The sequence below is a fragment of the Rousettus aegyptiacus genome, unplaced genomic scaffold (genome assembly GCF_014176215.1).
Source record: "Rousettus aegyptiacus isolate mRouAeg1 unplaced genomic scaffold, mRouAeg1.p scaffold_m13_p_9, whole genome shotgun sequence".
In the NCBI taxonomy this organism is placed as follows: Eukaryota; Metazoa; Chordata; class Mammalia; order Chiroptera; family Pteropodidae; genus Rousettus; species Rousettus aegyptiacus.
This window is the reverse complement of record NW_023416312.1, coordinates 102,074,937-102,098,560: the sequence shown is the minus strand read 5'-3', so window position 1 is coordinate 102,098,560 and position 23,624 is coordinate 102,074,937. Positions and strand designations below refer to the sequence as shown.

At 35.8% G+C, this 23,624-nt stretch overlaps 1 protein-coding gene across 1 annotated transcript in view; it reads left to right on the top strand.

Annotated features, from left to right (window-relative positions):
- The first annotated feature begins 1,293 nt into the window (after nt 1–1,293).
- FAAH2 (fatty acid amide hydrolase 2) overlaps nt 1,294–23,624 on the top strand; it is a 55,467-nt gene continuing 33,136 nt past the window's right edge. Inside the window, exons 1-4 of the mRNA XM_016166276.2 lie at nt 1,294–1,627; nt 8,066–8,148; nt 14,715–14,851; nt 21,842–22,051. Coding sequence (XP_016021762.1) covers nt 1,436–1,627; nt 8,066–8,148; nt 14,715–14,851; nt 21,842–22,051 — 622 coding nt within the window. The 5' untranslated portion in view covers nt 1,294–1,435. The remainder of the gene's footprint in view (nt 1,628–8,065; nt 8,149–14,714; nt 14,852–21,841; nt 22,052–23,624) is intronic.

The window sequence follows — 23,624 nt, the reverse complement described above, 5'->3', positions numbered from 1 at the left end:
TCTCTGTCTTTTTTCTTAATCCTCACTCCCCCTCTCAGGTGCTGTTTGACTTAGGCCAGCTGGCTCCGGCAGATACGAAGTAGATAGAAAAATCTAACATGTAAATAGAGGGTTATAATTGCTGTGATATTGTTACTCTGTGGAGTGCAGAGTTACAAAAGAGTGGGACGGAACCTAGTTTGATGTTCAAGGAACATGTCCTGGAGAAGATGGGTCTTGTTTTGAGTCAGATGAAGAGGGAGTGAGGAAAGCATATGCAAAGATACGGCAACAAGAAAGGCCATTTAGGCAATTTAGTTTGGCAGGAGCATAGCACATGAGGAACAGAATTACTAGGGATGGGGTACAGAGTCACAGATACAAATCATTAGATAATTCAATACCAGCCAAAGTGAAGCCTAAATCTGAGGAAAGTGGAGAATCAGTAAAGAGTCATTGCCAGAGAGTAACATGGTCAGATCTCAATACTAGTAAGAACACTCGAAATAAAGGCAGGTGGCCAATTCGTTATTTGTAGAAATTCAAAGAAATGTCAGCAAAATCTGAGCAAGGGCTGAGACAGGAGGGAAAGTTATTAACTAGACTTGGTGACTGACTATTCATGAAAAAGGAAGGACCTCGTATGATTTCCTGATTTTTGGCATGGCTGACTGGCTGGATGAAAATGCCATTTATGACCCCGCAAAGCAGCAGATTTGGGAAAGTGATGAGTTTGGGACGTGTTAAATTTGAAGGATCTGTGAGACATTCACGTAGAGATGTCAAACATGCAGTGGGTTCATGTATTTGGAGTGTAGGAGAGAGATGTGTGCTAGAGATGTTTTTATTCATCAGTAGTATCTGTTTGTGATCTTACAGGGATTAAATGATACAGATATAGACTATACGTATATACTTGTTATTTAGTTATTAAACATACTGAATATTTACATGCAAAAGTATACTTATAACACTTTCTTCACAGGTACAACTGAAATAAATGATAACTGCCACTTACACTATTTGCTATGATTTGTGCTAATTACCTAGTGTGTACCATAACTCTTTGATGTAAGAGTAATTGTCATTTTTCGTTTGAGCAAACTGAGCACCAGAAACACAGTGTAAACTGACCAAGGCCAGCGAGTGGCAGAACTGGCAACTCCAAAGCCACTGTGCCTTGTCATATCTCTTTCTGGGTGGAGTTACAGCAGCATTGACAAAGTATTACACTGCTCAAATAGGCAGTTGCTGGGAAGGTTTTACTCCGCCCCCAGCTCTAGTCAGGGTACATCAGGTGATGACAAACGAGCTCCCGTGGAATTGTGGGTACATGCGGGTAGTTGCTGATAAAACAAAGGCTTCCTAGACATCTTCTTGCTTAGCCTTTCCTCCTCATTTTGTTCAGGGTGCACGCAACCCTCAAGCACTAGGACCGTGAGGAATCCAGCTGGCTATGGCATCTCTGTTCACTGTCAGAATCCGGATTCTGCTCCTGCAAGTTACAGGCTTTTTTATAAACCTCGTAGGCCAAGCGGCTCGAGTCTTTGGCGGTCCCAAGTTGGGCTCAGGGATCACACGACCTGTGAGCGAACCATTACTCCTGCTTTCGGGGGTGCAGCTGGCCAAGCTGATCCGACAGAGGAAGGTGAGAGTGAATACAGGCTGATTCAAAAGAGGGTGGATAAACAGGTCTTTTAGTGTAACTAAATGCCAGAAAGTTTAGTGCTGGTAATAGTTGTAACGAGTTTGGGTTTGGCGGAGAGCAATTTCCTTTCTGATCTCTACCAGGGAGATAAAGGACAGGCATTCATTGTGGGCTAAAAAGAGATTTCTGGGAGTTGTAGTGTGCTTATACCCTGAGCTTCTGCTGCGGGCTACAGTTGGACTATTTTGGTATCTCCTCATAGTCCTTCCTGTCCATTTGTCCCGTTTCTGTGTAATAATTGTACGGGGATAAATCAGGTGAGGTTTACAAACTGTTTCTCAGGGAAATGCATTCCCTCTTAAGCATATGTTCTGTCTCTCCCTCAACCCCCGCCCCCGCCCTACATGCTGCTGCTTGTTCCAGTGATTTTTATGTTTAAAAGATGTATACGTGCTTCGGTAGTACCTGCCCTAGGATAAAAATAGCTGTAGCTGCCATATATTCAGTGCACAGTACCTGTCAAATGCTGTGCAGGGCACTTTAACGTATTCCGTCTCACTGGTGCAGTTCTCTGGGTACTGTTCCCATTTTACATATGAGAAACCGAGGCAAAGCGATTTGCGCAAATACACACACACACACACACAAAAATGGCGGAAATTCTTAATCCAAAGATTTAAGTAGCTCAAACAGTTGTTCTTCCTACAGTTATACAAGCAGGGCCATCTATTTCTGTCTTGTCTTTATCCCTCTGTTGTCTCTTTTGTTTTGTCTTATTGCTTTATTATCATAATACAGAATGTCTTTTTTACACTCCCGGTAACCTTTCAATGACATTTCCTGCCTTTTTCCTGTATGCCCTCCTAGCCTTTTGTGCTCTGTGCTTGCTTTTGCTAACAACTGGGGAGTAGGATGGAGTGGAGAGACCATAGGTTTCAAATTTTGGCCTGTCCCTTTATAGCTCTAGAACCCTGGGCAAGAGTTGCCGTGACATTTACAGATAATGAGTGTCAAGCACCTGGCATATAGTAGACTGTGTAGCATAGTGATTAGAAGGCTGGCTTCTGGAGTCACACTGCCTGGGTTCAGAAATCCTGGCTCTCCTACTATTTAGGTATGCAGTCTCGGAAACATTCCATAACCTTTTTGTGCCTCTGATATTCCGCAGGGAAAATAGACTTGATAATAGAATCTACCTTATAGAGTTGTCATGAGGGTTAATTAAATTCATATATGTAAAACTCTTAAAAAACACTGCTTAGCATAATAGTCCTATATAAGTCTGGGCTATTATCATCAGGTTTTTGGAAATGACAGCCATTATTACTATGTTTATGCTCACCCACGAGAAAAGATTGTCTGCAGAGAGTTTATATAAAAGTGTTCTGAAAGTAATAAGTGGACAGGTCACGAGGTCTTATTTGTCCTGATCTTCCTTCAGTCCCTGCAAGGTTCTGCCTGCCACAATGTGGACAATAACAGCTCCTGCCCTTTCTTGATACTTCCTTCATTTCTCTAGAGAAGTGGCTCTCAACTGGGGCAGTTTTTTTTCCCTAAAGGAACATGTGACAATGTCTAGTGACATTTTTGGATATCACAACTGGGTGAAGGTGCTTTTGCATTGAGTGAGTAGAGACCAGGGATGCTCCTAAACATACTACAGTACACAGAATAGCCCATGCTGTAACAGAATTAACTGGCCCCAAATGTCAACAGTACCAAGATCGAGAAACACTGCCCTACATCACTGAATATTTGAGAAAGCTGGCTTCCTGTTGGTCTTATTGCCAGAGACTGGGAGGAAGCCATTATAAAATTAATAATGGTTTGACCTAATATTTTATGTGAAACCAGGTCAGCTCCAGTTGTACTTTTGTTCACGTCTAGGGTTCTAGATGGAATAATAAACACCTATCCTTTAAAAGAGTGCTTACTGTATACTAGGAGCTTTGTATATTTTATCTCCATTCTCTTTTAAACAGCAAGAAATTACTCTAAGATCAAGAAAGAAGTGTAAATATAAGGGAATTGACAATATTACCTATTCAAAGAGTATTAGCTAACTCCAACAGACTGTACATATTCACACATATTTTCCATATGCATTTATATGTTATCATTTGGTGCCTAATTACGTGAATGGGTAAATCCTGTACACTGAAGAAAAGTTCTAAAGTACAGATATCTTCAGTTTACCTTGAGACCCTCCTCAGAAAATTCAAGTATTTTTCTGTCTCTTACTTACCATGGCTTTGCAATTGAGATGGCACTTGTCTTCTTCAGTTTTTATACTATTACTGCAGGCTCGAAAAGGCCATTAAGTCGCTACTCTGTTTTCCCTATGTCTCTGAAGGCCAAAGGTTACCTTTTATTTAGAGGATAAAGTTTCTTTATTATTAAAAATATTTATTTTTTCAAAATTATTATTTCCATGCCGTTAGGGGTCTTTATAAATTCTTTAGTAATGGGAGCATAGTCTATACAATAAAAAACAAAATGAATAATATTACTACCCCAATAAATATAAGATATACTGTCAAACAATTTAGACAATTACTTACAAAATATAAAATTGATATACATCCAGTAAGTAAACTTTGCATTTGATAATTGACTTTGCATCTAATAATCACACAATATATACTTTTTAATTTTTATTTTTTCAGTTATAGTTGACATTCAATATTAAATTAGTTTCAGGTGTATAGCATAGTGGTTAAACATTTACATACTTTACGAAGTACTCACCCCAATAATTCCAGTACCCATCTGACACCATACATATTTATTACAATAATACTGGATATATTTCCCATGCTATACTCTACATCCCATGAATATTTTATAACTACCAATTTGTACTTCTCAATCCCTCGCCTTTTTCACCCAGCCCTTCAACACCCCCTCCCATCTGGCAACCATCAGTTCTCTGTATACTCTGCTTCTGGAGGTTTTGTTTGTTTATTTTGTTTGTTTCTAGATTCCACATATAAGTGAAATCATATGATATTTGTCTTTACCTTAATTCGCTTAGCATAATACCTTCTATGTCCATCCATGTCACAAATGATAAGATGTCATTATTTTTCATGGCCGAGTAATTTTCCATTGTTTATATATACCACCTCCTCTTTATCCAGTCACTTACTGATGGGTACTTAGGTTGCTTCCACACTTTGACTATCGTAAATAATACTGCAGTGAACATAGGAATACATGTATCTTTTCGAAGTACTGTTTTGGATTTCTTCAGATAAATACCCAGAAGTGGAATTCCTGGGTCATAAGGTAGTTCTAGTGTCAATTTTTTGAGGAACCTCCGAACTGTTCCCTAGTTACCAATTTGCAATCTCAAACAGTGTTCGAGAGTTCCCTTTTCTCCGCATCCCCACCAACGCTTGTTTTGGGATTATGATGAAAGACATCTGATAGATGTGAGGTGATATCTCATTGTGGTTTTAACCTACATTTCTCAGATGATTAGTGACCTTGAGTACCTTTTCATATGTCAATTGGCCATCCATATGTCCTCTTGGGAGAAATGTCTATTCAGGTCTTCCACTCATTTTTTTTTAAATTGGATTGTTTGTTTATTTAGCCTTACATGTTTTCGTTTTCACGTGTCTCAAGGTGTCTTTTGATTTCTTCCTTGATCTTATTGTTAACCCATTCATTGTTTAGTATAAAGCATGTTTTTTAGCCTCTGTGTGTTTGTGTATTTTTCAGGGTTTTTTCCCCTTTTAATCAGTTTCTAGTTTCATCCCACTATGGTCAAAAAAGATGCTTGATATGATTTCGGTCTTTTTAAATTTATTATGACTTATTTTGTGGCCCAACATTTGGTCAGTCCTGGGAAATGTTCCATGTGCACTTGAAAAGAATGTATATTCTCTCACTTTGGGATGAAACACTCAGAATATGTCAGTTAAAGCCATCCCAGTATGTCATTTAAGGTTGCTGTTTCCTTGTTGATTCTCTGTCTGGAAGATCTGTCCGTTGGTGTCAATGAGGTGTTAAAGTCCCCTACAATGACTGTATTACTGTTGCTCTCCCCTTTTATGTTGGTCCATAATTGCTTTGTATATGAAGGTGTTCCTGTTTTGGGTGTTTATGTTTACTAAGGTTATATCTTCTTGTTGTATTGATCCTTTATCTTATGACATGTCCTTATTTGTCTCTTATTATGGCCTTTGTTTTAAAGTTATTTTGTCTGGTATAAGTATTGCTAACCTAGCTTTTTAAAATTTCCGTTTCAGTGAAAAATCTTTTTCCATCTCTTTACTTTCAGTTAGTGTGTGTCTTGATCTAAAGTGGGTCTCTTGTAGACAGCATGTGTGTGCGTCTTGTTTTCTTATCCATTCAGTTACTCTATGGCTTTTATTTAGAGCATGTTATCTATTTATATTAAAGTGATTATTGATAGGTATATAGTTATTGCTGTTTCTTTATTCACATTTATGTTTTTGTTTGCTTTCCCCCTTCCTTTTAAGGAAGGCAGTTTAACATTTCTTGTAGTACTGGCTGTTGGTGATGAATTCTTTTAGCTTTTTCTTGTATGGGAAGCTCTTTATCTCACCTTCAATTTTAATTGCTAACCTTACAATGGAAACAATCAACAAAATGAAAATACAACCTACTGAATGGGAGAAGATACTTGCCTATGATACATCTGATAAGCGATTAATATCCAAAATAAAGAACTCATATGACTCAACACAAAAAATATAAACAGTCCAATTTAAAAATGAGCAGAAGACCTGAATTGGTATTTTTTCCAAAGAGGATATATAGATAGCCAACAGACATAGGAAAAGATGCTCAAGGTCACTCACATATACCATGGATTAGTACTCAGCCATAAAAAAATATGAAATCTTGCCTTTTGTGACAATATAGATGTATGTGAAGGGTATTACATTCTAAGTGAATTAAGCTGGACAGACAAAGACAAATACCATATGATTTCATTTGTATGTGGAATCTAAGGAACAAAAGAAGCTAACAAACAAAATTAAAATAGACTCACAGATACAGAGAACAAAGTGGTGATCGCCAGAGTAGAGAGGATGGGGGCTGGGTTAAAAAGGTGAAGGATGAAGTACAAATTAGTACTACATGAGGAATACAGTCAGTAATATTTTAATGGATGCGTGTGGTGCCAGCTGGGTGCTAGAGTAACTGATGGGATCACTACATAAATTATATAAATATTTAACCACTGTGCTGTTTATGAAACTAATAAAAAATGCCAATAGAAAAGGGAGAAATGCATAATCAGCTTCCCTCCCTAAAAAAGAAATTTGCTTTATCTGATAGTAATGGTGCTGTCCATGCTTTCTTATTGTTTAAATTTACCTAATATATCTTTGCCCATACCTTTATTTTTAACTGTTCTTTGTCTTTCTGTACCAGGTGAATTTCTTTTAAACAATGTATAGCTGAGCTGAGTTTTTTTCCCAACCAAATTTGATACATCTCTGCTCTCTGATAGAGGAATTCATTTCTCACTTATTACAGTGTTATTGGTTTAATTCTTTCCATTTGATATCATGTTTACAATTTATTATACTTACTTTCTCTTTTTCCCTTTCCTTATTTTTTTCTGGCTTGATCTAGTTTCTTTTTACTTCATTTTCTTTCCTCTTTATTTGGGAGTTCTACTTTGCTTTATAATTTCTTAACGCTTATTGTCCCATGTATAAGAATTATCATTAAAACTGTAGTTGTACTTAATAAGTAAATACTAATCCTAAGATTCTCCCCAGGTGGCTTATCTGTCTTACTCGTCCTCATATTCCTAACCTAAAGATCCTTGGCCAAAGGTTGCCAGAGTAAGCAAAAAAAAATACAGGACAATAAGTTAAATTTTAATTTCAGATAAATAATGCATGATTTTTTGTCTGATTATCCCCATGCAATATTTGGGACATACTTATACTAAAAATTATTCTCTATCCATCTGAAATTAAAATTTAACTTGGTGTCCTTTATTTTATTTTGAGACTGTGCCTTAATGCATTTTTACATCTCCACTCCTCAACTCCTAGACTTGGCAAAGATTATGTATAATGTTTAGTTTTAGGGTATTACTATAAAATGATATTTATCATTATGTTAGTTATTCACTAGAAAACTAGGTACTAGTTGAGTACATATAGATAATATCTCTGAACTCCAATTTCTATTTACTTAGATGGGAGTTTATGCTTTTCATCCATACCCATTTTTCATAGCCTTCTAATACTGGTATATTTCTGACTTCTTAGCTTCAAAGAAAATATCTTTTACCCCCTCCCAGTGGACTGCACTGGATAATTCATTGAAGATGTCCTAAATAAAAAGTGGTTAATGCACATAGGAGGCTTTCCTTACATATTGTTAAATGGATAAATTGTTTTTTAAGTAAACACCTGTTAAATAAATTATTATCTTTTGTAGGTGAAATGCATAGATGTTATTCAGGCTTATATCAACAGAATTGTGGATGTGAACCCACAGATCAACGGAATTGTAAAATACCGGTAAGCATTTTTACTCTTTCGTGTTTTTTCCATTGTTTTGGCCATGCCATCTTGGCATATTTCCTGGATTCCTCTTCCCTGCGTCCTTCCTTTGGTTTCCCACTGGGACCTTCCCTGACTTACAATTCAGCACTTCCTGCCCTTTGTTGAGCTTTAATGCTTATGCATCTGCCTCTTCTCACCCCTCACCCCTCATCGACTTTAAGATCTTTGATGGTGAGGAATACATTTCCTTGGTTTTTACATATCCAACATCCAGAACAAGGCCTAAAACCTGGTAGGCATCACTGAACGCTTACCGAATTAATGAGTCTGATAGCTACTCTAATAGGAGAAACTTCTCTTACTACTACATTTTCTGATGTGGATTTAGTATAGCATATGCTATTTTAAAAAGGTATTAGGTGTCTGATTTATATGTCTTATTTGCCAAGTAAACCCTTCCAGGGAGCTGTGAGGTATTAGGAAGACAAAATTTGAATTTGTTTTTCTGTGGCATCCTACACAACACAGTTCTTATCATACTATGACAAAGGGTGGCATTTTCCTGATCTTAGTCATTCATATAGCACCTTTAACATTGTTGTCTTTTTTAGTAAGCCACATTGCTTGTAAGTTTTTATGTGTTCTTGTTTAACATCTGTACCGGTCTTGGTTATGCTGTCATCACAGTCCTGTGGCAAATCAGTTTTCAAAATTCGATCAAAGATATTAACTAATTTATAGAACCAGGAATAGTTAGCTTCAGATTCAGGCACCAAATGGTATCTACCTATCACATTCTCTGACAAAGTTTAATAAAAATGATTCCTATTTAAAAAAAGATTCTTGTCTTTTTTGCACAGCAGCTCTGAAATTGTTAATATACTTATTAGAACTGAATCACCTATTTTAACTTAAGTCAATCAGTTTTAAGTGAAAGTTTATATTGCTACAAAAATTTGAAAATTATTATCACCTGACATAGATGGTTACTGTATATATAAATAAAATAAAAAATAACCAGTATTATAAAATTATAAACATTTAAAATATCATTTATGAAATATGAACACTACACCAAATGGATTTTTGCTTTATAGTTTACTATATATATTCTTTCTTATTTAACACTTCAACAGCTTTTCCAAAAAAGTTATATTTCCTACGTTATGGTTGTGAAACATGTGTCCCAGAGAAGTTAAGTTAATCACCTAGGGTCACACAGCTACTATGTGACAGAGCCGTAATATAAATGTACAGACATCCAAAGCTGAAGTTCACAGAAACAGATACAGAGAGTCTTTATGTTCCAGGAGCTCTTCCTTGCCCCTTTCCTTCTTCTATGGACCAGCTCTGTACCAATCCCATCGTCCAAAGATATTTCCCCAGATTCTGCACTGGGTTTTTATTTGAAATGTGGTTTGTAGTTAATTCATTGACAGAGTATATATTTAAACATCTGAGAGAGAGAAGGAAATTCTCTTAATATTTTTCTATTGTATTGTAAGGAGTGTGAGTCCTAAGGAGGGGGTTCTTTTGTTGTGGAACTTGTTTCTGTGTGAAATAATTAAATCGCTGCCCTCATTGAAAGTGAGTGATGATGCGGGCCTACAAAGGAGAGAGTGGAGAGGCTGCTTGGGGGGATGGGTGGAGGAAATGGGGCAGAGTAGTATTTTTCAAGGGATTGAAGATTTGGAGATAGAGAAAACATGGATAAATACCTCTAGGAGAGATTTTCAAATATAATTTTGTTAAGTTTGTCCATGCTGTGTGTAACATCAGTGTTTTTTTTCTTGCCTCCCTTAGCACGTTTGTTCCTAGCTGTCTTCAAACATCTCCACTATGGTGTGTTCTCTCTAGCAATCCTTTCTGCATGGTTATTTTTTCTTAATTGGATTCTTGAGTCTTCCAAGGCCTCTTTTGTTTCATAGGTAGCTATCTAATTGTTGTTTTATTTTGTGGGAGGATGAGGGTTGGTATTTCCTGCTGTGCTGGCTTGCCGATGTATCTCCTCTAGAATAGAATTGTTCTCTTCTATTATTTTGTTACTTGCCTCTTCTATATTAAGATACACTTTATCGTTCCTTAAATTTCTATTCTATAATTTCATGTATACCTTTATATTTTATGCATATAATTATAAATATATTTAGCCTCTGCAATTGTCCATGACTTCGAATACTATTTAGAAAATGCTAACTCCCAGACCTTTCCACTAAGCTCCGATATACATCTGCCTGTTTGATATCACCACCTAGATAGCCTTTGGACTCCACAAAATCAAAGTAATTAAAATGGAACTCATCACCTTCCCTCTTTCTGTTTTTATCTCAGTGGATAGTACCATCATGTACCGTCATCTAAGCCAAACTAAAACAAAACAAAAAACTTGATTTTTCCTTCTTCATCCATCGGATTCTAATTTTCTATCATTCTCTATGAATCCTACTTCTAAATACTATCTCAATATACACTGTCTGTATAGCTCTCCATATTTCTCTATCCCAACTGTTGACACTTTAGTCCCAAAACTGCCTACTGAAATAGTCTCCTTGCTCTCATTTTTGCGCCTTCAATATCCTTTACTTTGTAAAAGTCAAAGGATATACAAATCACAAAATAGATTATGCCACTTTCCTGTTTTAAATGTGTCCATCTCCAAACTCCTAAATATTCCATGTAAGAGCCCTTGCACTCCTTAATTTTTCAGTATTATCTTATGCCTTTCTCCCATGAGCAGCTGCTTGTTACCCCCACTGGAGTCTTCTTGAAATCATCTGAAGGCTTCCTTTTAGTTTAGGACCAATTTCCTGAGTTATTTTCACCTCCTAGTCACAAAACTTTCCTTTAGCTACTGCGTCCTTCTTGTGTCTATCTCTTCCTAGGTCCTCCTTTTTCCCAGACTGGGACATTGTTCTTTGAGGTCCTCTTTCCTGACCCCAGGCCGTTTTCCTGACACACAGGCCCTTCTACTTTGGATAAGGATTCACATCTGGAAAAGCTTTCAAGAAGTAGCACTCTTAGGCACATGGGTGCTTTACTGGAGTTATAGTCTTCTTCCTGTTGGAGATGCTGGTCTTAGGTTCCCCAGTCTCTCGAAATTGGTAACTGAAACCCCTTTTATTTTTAGGCAGTGGTAGTCCCTAGCTTCATATCCTTCTGACCTCCTTTATGTACAACCAAAATGAGAGGGATGAGATATAAGAAGGGCGGAAAGTACCTGCTTTTCTCAGGTAGACAGCACGTGGCTACAAGGTCCCTGGAATGTGCAACACCCAGAGCATTAGGCTTTTGCTTGACAAATGATAATGAATTTACCATGTACCTAGCTCTAGACATGCAGAAACATCTGTAGTTTCTAAATAGTTATGTGCATTAAGATTATGTTGGTTGAAGTATAGTCTGTGACTATGACTAGCTTAAGAGGGGAAAGGTAGTAGTGGGGTTAATAATCATAAATATTCTAGTAACTTTACAGACTTCAAAAGATATTTAAACAAGTAGAGCCTGGGAAGGTCATGAACTGAGGTAGCTCTGGGGTTCTCAGAAGTAGATGTGTGAGCCTTCTTTTTAGTGTCCTGCCATTAATTCTTAATTTCAGAACCCTGTATTAGCGCTAAACAACTGAGGTACCTATTTCTTTTGGTTGAACTGTGTGTGTGTGAGGGGGGGGGGGGGGTGGGAGAGAGAGAGAGAGAAAGAGAGAGAGAGAGAAATTCGATTTGTATCACTTTGTTCAGGTGTCCAACACACAAGAATAGCAGCATTCCATAGTATAGATCTGACAGCAGGGTTCCCACCCCTTTTGGTGAGTGAGTACTTCTCAGTAAACACAGGTTAGAGCAACACTTAAATAGATTTTCTTGAAAGTGGGTCGTGTTTTCTTATTGGATCATTTTTTATTCCCTCTGCTTGGGGTTCCCTTTGTCTTTAATAAGAGGTATTAATAATACCAGTAACAATTACTATTTTACTGTTTACAATGTTCTGGACACTACTGTAAGTATTTACAAATGTGTTAGCTCATCAAGTCGTATCAACAATCCTATGATGTAAATACTATTAGTTTTATTACTCAATGAGGAAACTGAAATGTAGAAAGGTTAAGTAACACTCCTAAGGAGACAGTAAATAATGGAGCTGGGATACAAATTTATGTATTCTCACTGTAAGTCTGTATTATACAATAGAAATAAAATGTGAGCTATACATATAATTTTGAATATTCTAACAGCCAAATTTAAAAATAAAATAAGTAATTAATTTTAATAACATATTATTTAACCATGTCAAAATATTATCATTTCAACATATTACACTAGTCAATTTTTTAAATGCTCCATAGAAACATGTGGCTTATGGCTACTGTATTGGACAGCTCAGGTCTGGAGTCTATGTTCTTAGGCTTTAGAACCAACTAAACCTTAATATAAAATCATGGTTCCATCATTTATTAGCTGTGTGATCTTGGACACAATTCTTAATGTCCCAGAACCTGACTTTCTTCCTGTGTAAATTGTGTATAATAATGTTACCTACCTCACATGATTGTTAAGATTGAGTGAGTGTACAGTGTTTAGAGCAGTGCCTAGCACTATCAGTGATTATTAACTATCATTGTTATCATCCATCATCCATTATGCTGGTACACTCTAAAATTCATGTTTCTTCCTTTTCTAGCATACTGTCTTATACACATGGCAGTGATAAATCCTCCTTAGAGACTACCAGCTGTACTTTGTATCCATTTTTTCACTGTATCTTCACAACCATCCTGCTAGATAGAGATCCCAAATGTACAATTGAGGCAACTGAAATCCAGCAAGATAAAAGAACTTGTACAGATCACAGAAGTAAGAAATGATAGCTCTAGAAGTTTTGTTCATTTTGAAGGCACAGATTTTAATATACTTATTTTTGTTTGAATACTTTGAATATTTGTTGAAGTAATTAATAAACATCAATACTGCTTCCAGTGAGCCCAAAAATTCTTTATTAAAGTTATTTTTAAGTTACATGGCAGTTTATTTAGAGGATTTAAAATTCCTATTTTGAAGAATTACTGCTTGAGATGCTGAGAAGTTCCACTGGTATTATGTAATTTAGTGATTATATTACCACATACACTTGAACTGTGTTATTTTTGGCATATTGATTTAATTTTATGTTTCTGAGCATTCCTGTAATATATGCCTATTGTAGAACATTTGCAAAAGACAAGAAAGTAACAAAAATAATGTACCTATAATCTTAGCACCAAAAGTTGTTATTCATTATTAACACTTGGTTGCTTACAAATGCATGTATATTTTTCACATTATCGAGACTAGACTAGAAACATAACACTGTGTCCTCCTCTTTTCATTAAAATTAAATGAGTTTACATCATAAGAATTTTTGAAGAACAATAAAAACTCTTAGAAAACATCACTATTATTGATAGTATAGTCGTCCATAATAGTTTAATAATATAATAATTTATAATGTAATATAACATAATATGATATAAATAATATAATAATTTATTTTGTGATGAGCCAATTTCACATTTTTCCCAATACAAATCATGATTCAATGACCATCTTTCATATATACTTTTTCAGTATGTTGGATTGTTGTACTTTAGATAAATTTCTAAAAAAGGAATCACTGGTTCAAAGGGTTAGCTTTATATTATTAATAGGACAAGTTGTAAAAAGTGTTGGAGAGGATGCAGAGAAAAAGAAACCCTCATACACTGCTGGTGGGACTGCAAACTGGTACAGCCACTATGGAAAACAGTATGGAGGTTCCTCAAACTAAGAATTGACCTACCATATGATTCAGCAATCTCTCCCTCTACTGGGTATTTACCCCCAAAGATTTGAAAACCCAAAGCACACCGATGTTCATAGCAGCATTATTCACACTGGCCAGGACATGGAAGCGACCGAAGTGTCCTACGATAGATGATTGGCTAAAGAAGCTGTGGTACATATATATAATGGAATATTACTGAGCCATAAGAAGAGATGAAATACCGCCATTTGTGACAACATGGATGGATCTTGAGATAATTGTGCTAAACGAAATAAGCCAGACAGAAAAAGTTGAAAACCATACAATATCATTTATACATGGGATATAAACCTAAAAGCAACAAACAAATGGGACAAACAAATAGAGACTCATGGACATGGACAATGGACTAGTGGTTACCAGAGGGTGGAGAGGAAGGAGGAGGTAGATGAGGTGAAAGGAATCAAATATGTAGTGACAGAAAGAATTTTAACTAAGGGTCGTGAACATATATTTTTTTATATATAACATATAAAATATATATTAAAGATATTTTAAGTCACACGACAGTTTATTCAGGTGTGTGTGTGTGTGTGTGTGTGTGTGTGTGTGTGTGTATGCCTTACTGTTAAATCATACACTTGAAACTTACTGGATTATGTTAACCAATGTCACCATAAAAAAGGGGGGTTAGCTTTATAAGTATCTTGACAAGTACATTAATTTCAATATGCTAATCTATGTTCTTTTAATAAGGTAGATGACTACTTTGTGTGCTTGATACACCTCTGCTTTATTTTTTCTAGGTTCGAAGAAGCTAAGAAGGAGGCTCATGCTGTAGATAAGAAGCTCTTGGAGAATAGGGAAGATGATGCCACCCTGGAAAAAAAATGGCCCTTCCTAGGGGTTCCTTTCACAGTCAAAGAAGCCTTCCAGCTGCAAGGTACTGTTTTTTAGATACATGGGTCTTTAGATACATGGGTCAAACCCACAAATGGCATATATATTCTGAAGTTATAAACCGGAAAAAAAATGTTACCAAAGAGAAAGACTAATGTAAGAGTTTTCTTCATTTTTGAATTGAGGGGAAATATTCTGCAAGTTCCATTGTGAAGAGAGACAATAGTGACCATCATCTGTTAGAAATGTATGGCACATGAGGGGCTATGCTCAGTGCCCACTAATTCTCAAAGCAGACTATAAGAATAGTATTATTATCTCATTTAAAAGTAAATAAAAATCCCATACTTCTAAGTAATACATGGGTCAAAGAATAAAGCAAAATGGAACTTTTGAACTAAAAAGAAACAAAGCAGCAATATACTGAAACGTGTGGGATACAGCTAAAGAAATGATTAGAGGGAAATTTGGACCTTTGGATGAGTATATTTGAAGAAAAAAAATATTTAAATATTTAACATCAATGATCTACATTTCCACCTTAGGAAACTAGAAAAAGGAGAGCAAACTAAATCTAAACCAAGTAGAAGTAAACAATACAGATTAGATTAAGCTAGAAAACAATAAAACAATAGGTGAAATTGATGAAACTAAAAGTTGGTTTGAAATGATCTGAAAACTGACAAGATTTTAGCTACAGAAACGAGAGAGAGAGAATAAGAGTAAAATCTAGAAAGAGGTAGAATGAGTACACTTTTTAATCATATTAAAGGGATTATAAAGTAATAGCAGTAACTTAATATAAACACATTAGGCAACACAAATGAAATGTACAGATTCCTAGAGAGACAGAAATAAACAAAAATGATTGAAGAGAAAAGGAAAATATGAGGGTGATGTCTGAAGCACAGCAGTGTGAGGGATCCCCTTGATCTCTCCCCTTGAAACTACAACAAATTAAATAGATACAATACAACAAAAGATTTCAGCCTAACACACAAACACTTCTGAGAAATCTGCGCATCAGAACATCTGAAAGTGGGCAGATCAGGTGAGCAAGGGAAGAGGAAAGGGAAGAGAGCAGAGACAGGTGCTGTGGAAGCAGCCTGGAGCTCCCTGCAGTACTGAGGGAGAGGGGAAGAATCGGGTTGTGGAGTACTCTGTAGCCCTGAGCGTTCATGACTGAGTGATCAGCATATACTAAGGCAGAACCCAGGAATCAGAGCAGAGGCCAGGGCAGAGACAGAGTACAGAGGTGCAACAGCTGTGTGTTCTAGCAACTGCCATTGTCAAGCAAAAAGCTGAGCCATGGAACCTGACTTCCCTCTCCCACCCTCACTGAGTTCACCTCCCTGCATCATCCCAGAGCTAGCAGCGAGTGTTGGGCTATAGAGCAAGAGTCTGCAGCCTTGGGAACTGAGATGCACACTGCAGCTGGTTAGGGGTGACAGGTGGTGAATGGAAGCCAGGCAGCTGAAGTCTGGTGATCGCCATTACTAGGAAAACAAAGCCATAGGCACAGTAGTGGGCTTTCCTTCCCTACCCCACCCCCTCCTATCCAGGATGAGCCTGGCAGAGGCACTGGAGTACCTTAGGCAGCACAATACTGCACCTTGCTGCTAGGGTAGCACCAGGACTTCAGGAGCTCTTTAAGGGCTCAGCACCCCATCACCCACCACATTTCCTCATGAGGGTAGAGCCGTGGGACCAAGGCAGCTTAGTCACAGACGAGACACCTCAGGGAATAAAGGGCATTTTTTTTTGCCCACCAGAGAAGCCTGGCCAGTGCAGGAGGCCTGTATGCCACTTACTGGAAAACAAAAGAAAAACCTCTTATCAACCTGCTAAAGAGATATCACTCAATATTTTTTTTAAATAAAGTACATTCCCATAAATGCCTATGTGGATAAATAATTCATCAAATACCATGGACAACCATGGTGACAAGGCAGCTCAGAAAGAAAATGAAAAATCTCCAGAAAATAAAACTAAAGATACAGAAATATGCAATCTAAATGACAGAGAATTCAGGATTGCAGTTTTGAAAAAATACAGTGAAATGCAAGAAGATACAGGCAGTTTAACATATTCAGAAATAAAATCAATGAGATTGAAACTTTTTGCTAAAAGAGATCGAAACTTTTAAAAAGAACCAAATAGAACCTTTGGAGCTGAAGAACTCAATAGAAGAGATGAAGAATGAAATAGTGAGCTTAGGAAATAGAGCTGACCAGATGGAGGAAAGAGTTAGTGATATCGAAGACAGAAATATGGAAATGATGTGGATAGAAGAAGAGAGAGAGACCTGACAGTTAAAAACAAAAGAAAAAAAAAAACCTATAGAACTATCAGAAAGCAATATAAGAATAATGGGTATAACAGAAAAAGAGAAGGAGAAGGGAACAGAGATCCTATGCAAACAGTCAATGAGAACTTCCCAAACCTATGGAAAGAACTGAATCATTAAATCTAAGAAGGAAACAAAACACTTAATTATCTCAATCCAAAAAGGCCTTCTCCAAGGCACATTGTATCAAAACTGCCAAAAATTAATGACAAAGAAAGAATTCTCAAGGCAGCCAGGGAAAAGAAGATGATAACCTATAAAGAAAAGCTCATTAGATTATCATCGAATTTTTTTTAATTTCATTATTAGTTTCAAGTATATAGTACATTGGTTATGCGTTTATATAGTTTCTGAAATGATTCCCGTGATTACTCTATCACCAATCTGGCTCTACATATAGCAGTTACAATACTACTGATTACATTTCCTATGCTGTACTCCCCATCCACATGAATATCATTGGATTTTTTAGCAGAAACTCTACAAGCTAGGGGAGTGAAATCAAGTATTCAAACTATTGAAATAGAGAAACTACCAGCCAAGAATAATATATCCAACAAACATCTCTTTTAGATACGAAGGAGAAATAAAGTCCTTTACAGACATACATAAGCTGGGGGATTTTTCCACCACAAGGCCTGCACTACAGGAAATACTGAAGGGGGTTATTTTACCTGAAACAACAGGCAAAAAGATATAAATCTATGAGTAAGATGACTAACAGACAGAAACAGAGTATTGCAAATCTTATTCGAGGTATTATAAATTTAAATATTACATAATGGTTCAAGAATATAAAAACATTTTTAAGAGAGAAGATAGTGGCTACTGCAAATCAGAAATGAACTCACAGCATAAATAGGGATAATTTCAGACGACAAAAACAGAAAAGCAAAGAGGGTAAAGGTCTGAATTTGCAAAGGGAAATGGAAATAAGACATATGAGGAAGAAGAAGGACTACTGTATATATGAAACTTTTTTTTACATAAACTTAATGGTAACCACTCAAGAAAATCTAGAACTGAGACACATAACTTTAAAAAAGAGGGAACAAGAGGGAAAAACCATAGAATACCATCAAACTAAAATAACAGACAGAATCACAAGGTCAAAGAAACAGTGGAGACACTGAACTATCAGAAAACAAAAGATAAAATGACTATAGGAAAACCTCATATATCAGTAATCACCCTAAATGTAAATGGACTGAACTCGCCAATAAAAATGCACAGAGTAGCAGATTTGATCAAAAACCAAAACCCAACCATATGCTGCCTTCGAGACACTTCTCAGCTGCAAGGCCAAATATAGACTCAAAGTGAAAGGATAGAAAATGATACTCCAGGCAATGGCTTCCAGAAAAAAATCAAGTATAGGCATCCTTATATCCAATGAAATAGACTTCAGGATAAAAAAGGTAACAAGAGACAAAGATGGACACTTCACGAAGCTAAAGGGGACAATACATCAAGAAGACATAACACTTATCAATGTATATGCTCCCAATCAGGGCACACAAAAATACATAAAGCAACTACTAACAGAACTAAAGGGAGAAACTAACAAAAACACAATCACAATAGGAGACCTAATGTGTCAGCCTAAATGACACATTAAATGAACTGGACATAATCAACATTTACAGAGGCTTTCCTCCTAAAACACCATGTTCTAGCACACATGGAACATTCCCAAGGATTGATCATATGTTGGGACACAAAACTAGCCTCAACAAATTTAAGAAGATTGAAATCATACTAAGCATATTCTCCAACTACAGTACTTTGAAACTGGAGATCAAGTGCAAAAAAATAATAATAATAAGTGGAGGAAACTATACATATGTGGAGATTAAACAACATGCTACTAAAGAATGACTGGATCAAAGAAGTATTAAAAGGAGAGATCAAGAGATACATATAAACAAATGAGAATGATGCTACAACATATCAAATATTTAGGGATACTGCAAAAGCAATAATGAGAGGGAAGTTCATATTATTACAGGCCTATCTCAAGAAACAAGAATGAGCCCAAATCGACAACCTAACATTACATTTAAAAAAAATAGGACTAGAAGAACAAATAGAGCCCAAAGTCAGCAGAAAGAAGGAGATAATAAAAATTAGAGCAGAATTAAATGATATTGAGAACAAAGCCTGGTAAGGATAACATAAAAAAAGAAAATGTTAGACTAATGTCTCTGATGAATACAGAGGTAGAAATCCTAAACAAAATACTAGCAAATCAAATACCACACATTTAAAAAATTATACATCATGATCAAGTGGGATTCATTCCAGGGGCACAAGGATGGATGGTAAATCGATCAATATCATACACCACATAAACAAAATAAAGGATAATATTCATATGATCATATCAATAGATTCAAAAAAGCATTTGACAAGCTACAGGATCCATTTATGATCAAAACCATCTATTTATGATTAAAACAATAAATGGGTGTAGAAGGAAAGTATCTCAACATATTAAAGGCTATATATGACAAACCCTCAGCTAACATCATACTTAATGGTGAGAAACTGAAACCTTTTCCTCTAAGGTCAGGAACAAAATAGGTTTCTCCGCTATCACCACTCTTATGGATATATCCTGTAAATGGAATCGTACCATGTATGAGAGGAGCTCCTTTCACATATCATGATGATTTTAGGTTCATCCATGTTATAGCATATATTAGTACTTCATTGCTGTTTATTTCTGAGTGGTATTCCATTATATAGCTATATGACATTCTGTTTATCCATTCACAGTTTGATAGAAATTTGGGATATACCCTCATTTGGGCTATTATGAGCAATGCTGCTATGAACATTTGTGTACAAGCTTTTTGTGGAAATGTGTTTCCAGTTTTCATGGTTATATATATAGGAGTGTAATTGCTTCATTATCTAATAACTTTATGTTTAACATTTTGAATATCTGTAATTTTTTTTCAAAAATGCCCGTACCATTTTACACTGCTACTGGAAGTGTGTAAGGATTTCCATTTCTCTACATCTTTACAATTTGCTATTGTCTTTTTTTTATTTTGACTATCATAGTGGCTATAATATGATGTCTCATTTTGGTTTTAATCTGCACTTAATTTGTACTTCCCTGTAGGCTAATTATTTTTCTTTTTAAATAGAGTAAAGTAGTACAGAAAAAATTTATGTCTCCTTTGCAAGTATATTCTTAATACTTTCATGTGCTTATGAATTCAATACTGAATAATAAATATTCTGTCTGCTTTGTTTTCATGAATCTTGTCATACTGTACATCTTCTACAGTGTTTTTTACTTCAAAATTATGTTTGGAATTATCAATATCTATATCTCTATCTTTACTTATTTTAACTTTTGATTATTATTATTATTATTATTATATGAATAAATTACAACCTATTTTTCCCTTATCCTTCTTAGATCGTTTCTGTTTTTTCCCACTATAAGAAATATGCATATGTGTGACAATTTTTCATGGCAGTATGTATAATATTGGGATTGCTGGTTCATAAAGTATGAAACATCTCCTACTTCACTAGATATTGGGACATTGCTTACCATAGTATTTTATCAGTTTACATTCTCTTACAGGTATATGAGTAGTTCCATTTCTCTATGTTTTTGCCAAAACGTGATGTCCTTCAATTAATTTTTTTTGTCAGTGAGGTAGATGAAAAATGATATCTCATTATTGATTTAATTTTGGATTTCCTGGATTATTTTTGAGATTTAGCAACTTCTCATGTTTTTTTGGCCTTTCAAGATTCTTTGTCTGAAATTCTTGTTAACTTTCTTTGCCTTTTTTTATTGGTGTTTTTGTCTTTCTCTTGTAGAGCTATGGGATTTCTTTATATATTTTGGATACTCATTCTTTGATATTTATAATGTAAATAACTTCTCTGGTTTTTGCCTGTCTTTTATCTTTATGACTTGTTGAACAAAATTAAGATTTTGAGTGAATAAATTTTGTTCTACAATTTCTGCTTTTATGTCATTTAAAATTTTTTGGAAACCTGAGGTTATAAGATATTTGTATATATTTTCTTTTAATATTTTAATGATTTTCCACCTTCACCTATTTACTGTAGTTTTATTTTTGTGTATGATATATATATATTTTTTTTCTTTTTCTTTTTCCATATGAAGGCCAGCTTTTTAGTACTTTTACAAGGTCTTCCTCTCCTTATCGATCAAATTGGCACTTTTATTTTATATCAAGTTTTCATGTATACCTAGATCCTTTTCTAGCCTCTCTCTCGATTTTCTGCATGAGCTTGATTCTGTCTTTTTACTTCTCTAAACTATTCTCTAAGATGGGTTAATAAAAGTACTTAACAGTTTGGGTTGTTGAATGGTGGAATTCATAATAATAGCTTTTATTTATTAAATGTGTTCATATACTTTGCATTCAATATTTAATTTATTCCTATAAAAACCAAGAATCAGGAAAGTTAAGTGACTTTGCCAGTGTTTGTAGAGTTGGGAAGCTACAGAGATGGGCTTTGAACTCAGTTCCATTTCCAAAGTCTGTGCACTTTCCACAGAGTCACACCACCTATCAGTACTAAGCAATCACTCACAAATTGTTGGATTGGTTCATTAAAGGTACTCAATAAATTGTTCCTATTTTTATTTAATAACATTTTAACTTTCTTATCCTGTGGACTTTACAGGAATGCCTAATTCTTCTGGCCTTGTGAATCGTCGTAATGTCATTTCCAAATCTGATGCCACTGTAGTGGCTTTACTGAAGGAAGCTGGTGCCATTCCCCTTGGCATAACCAACTGTAGTGAGCTGTGCATGTGGTACGAATCCAGCAACAAGATCTATGGCCGATCAAACAACCCATATAATTTACAGCATATTGCAGGTGGAAGTTCTGGTGAGTTGAACATTTCAGTGAGTCCCTTTGAGGAGGTGGTACAGATACTATTGCACAAACCTCTGGGAAAATCATAATTAGGTGTTTATGGTAAAGTCAGTTGCAAAATTTGTCATGGATTGGTGAAGTGTATTGTAAATAATGAACATTCATACTCTTGGTTTGAGGGTATGTGTGTATATGTGTAATGCAAGAGAGGGGGAGGAAGGAGGAGAGAAAGAATGTGAGTTAGTAAGCTGGTTTAGCTCAGGACCACCTATATCTTCTTGAAATTAAGGTGATAAAATAACGTAAGGACAGTGAGCTCTGATAACTATGCTTTTGCGCTTGAAACTGTGCTAATGCAGGAGTATAGCACATATGGTCATGGAAATTCTCTCTAAGGAGGTGATATTTATTATGAAACCCAACAGATCAGAGATAACTAATTATTCTGGGTGTGGGGGTAGTCGGTCAAGCAGAGAGCATTCTAGGTAAAGAATACAGAAAGCGCAAAAGCCTGAGGTTGGAACATGCTTAGTGTGTTCAGTGAAAGGAAGCCAGTGTAGTGAGTAAGACAGAGAGGAGTTAGAGATGAAATCAAAAAGTTTCATCCAGGTCAGATTATGTAGAGGAGCAAAAGCTGAAGCAAATAGAGAAATTACAAGTCAATTTAAGTTTTCTGGGAGATAAATGATAGTGGCTTCAAGTAGTGTTTGTGGAGATGATAAAAACAAAGTAAAAAATAACTCTTGGGTTTCTGACCCTCAAAAAGATGGTGTAGCCATTCATTCAGATGGAAAAAAACTGGAAAAACAGAGACAAATGGGGACAACATGATTTAGGAATACCACTTTGAACATGTTATATTTAAGATGTTTTTATGACACCCATTGGAGGTGTCAAGTAGCCTATTGGATATGTATATAAGTCAGAGTAATGATCTGGGGTAAAAAAAGTTTAGGAATTGTCATCATAAACATGGTACAATGTCTAATCTATAACCTATAAGAATGAATGCAAAAAAACCAAAAACCAGGGTATGTGTTTTAATGGAGAAGAAATGGGGTCCATGACAGTGCCCCATCATTATGCAGGTTAAAAAGAGGAGACATGTCAAGCAAAGGAAATTAATAATTAGCAATAAGTGATATAGGAACAAAACAGACAGTATTAGGGGCTAGAGTTTACATGACTTTTATCAAACCTGAAGGCATGTATAATGTGGGTTAGTGAAATATGGTGTTTAAGTTTGTGGTTGCTAGAGCCAAAGATAACATTGACAGTTGTTTGCTATGTGACCTTGGTAACATAATGAAGGTACTCAGTGGGTCAGTTTCCTCAATCTGTGAAATAGCCATATTAAAGAAACCTGTCTTGTAATGTTATTGTAGTAATTATAAATGTAAATGTGACTTTAGGTTTCTGGTCCATCATGTTAGAAGCTTGGAAGTTCCTACTCCCTTCCGTACACCAAGATACAAGCTGAACAAACTGAAAATCAGCAACTGTTCTCAGAAACAGTGGAAAACTGATGTCATAGGACAAACCACTGTCTCAAAAACTGAAGAGAAAGAAAGATAGATAAAGAGAA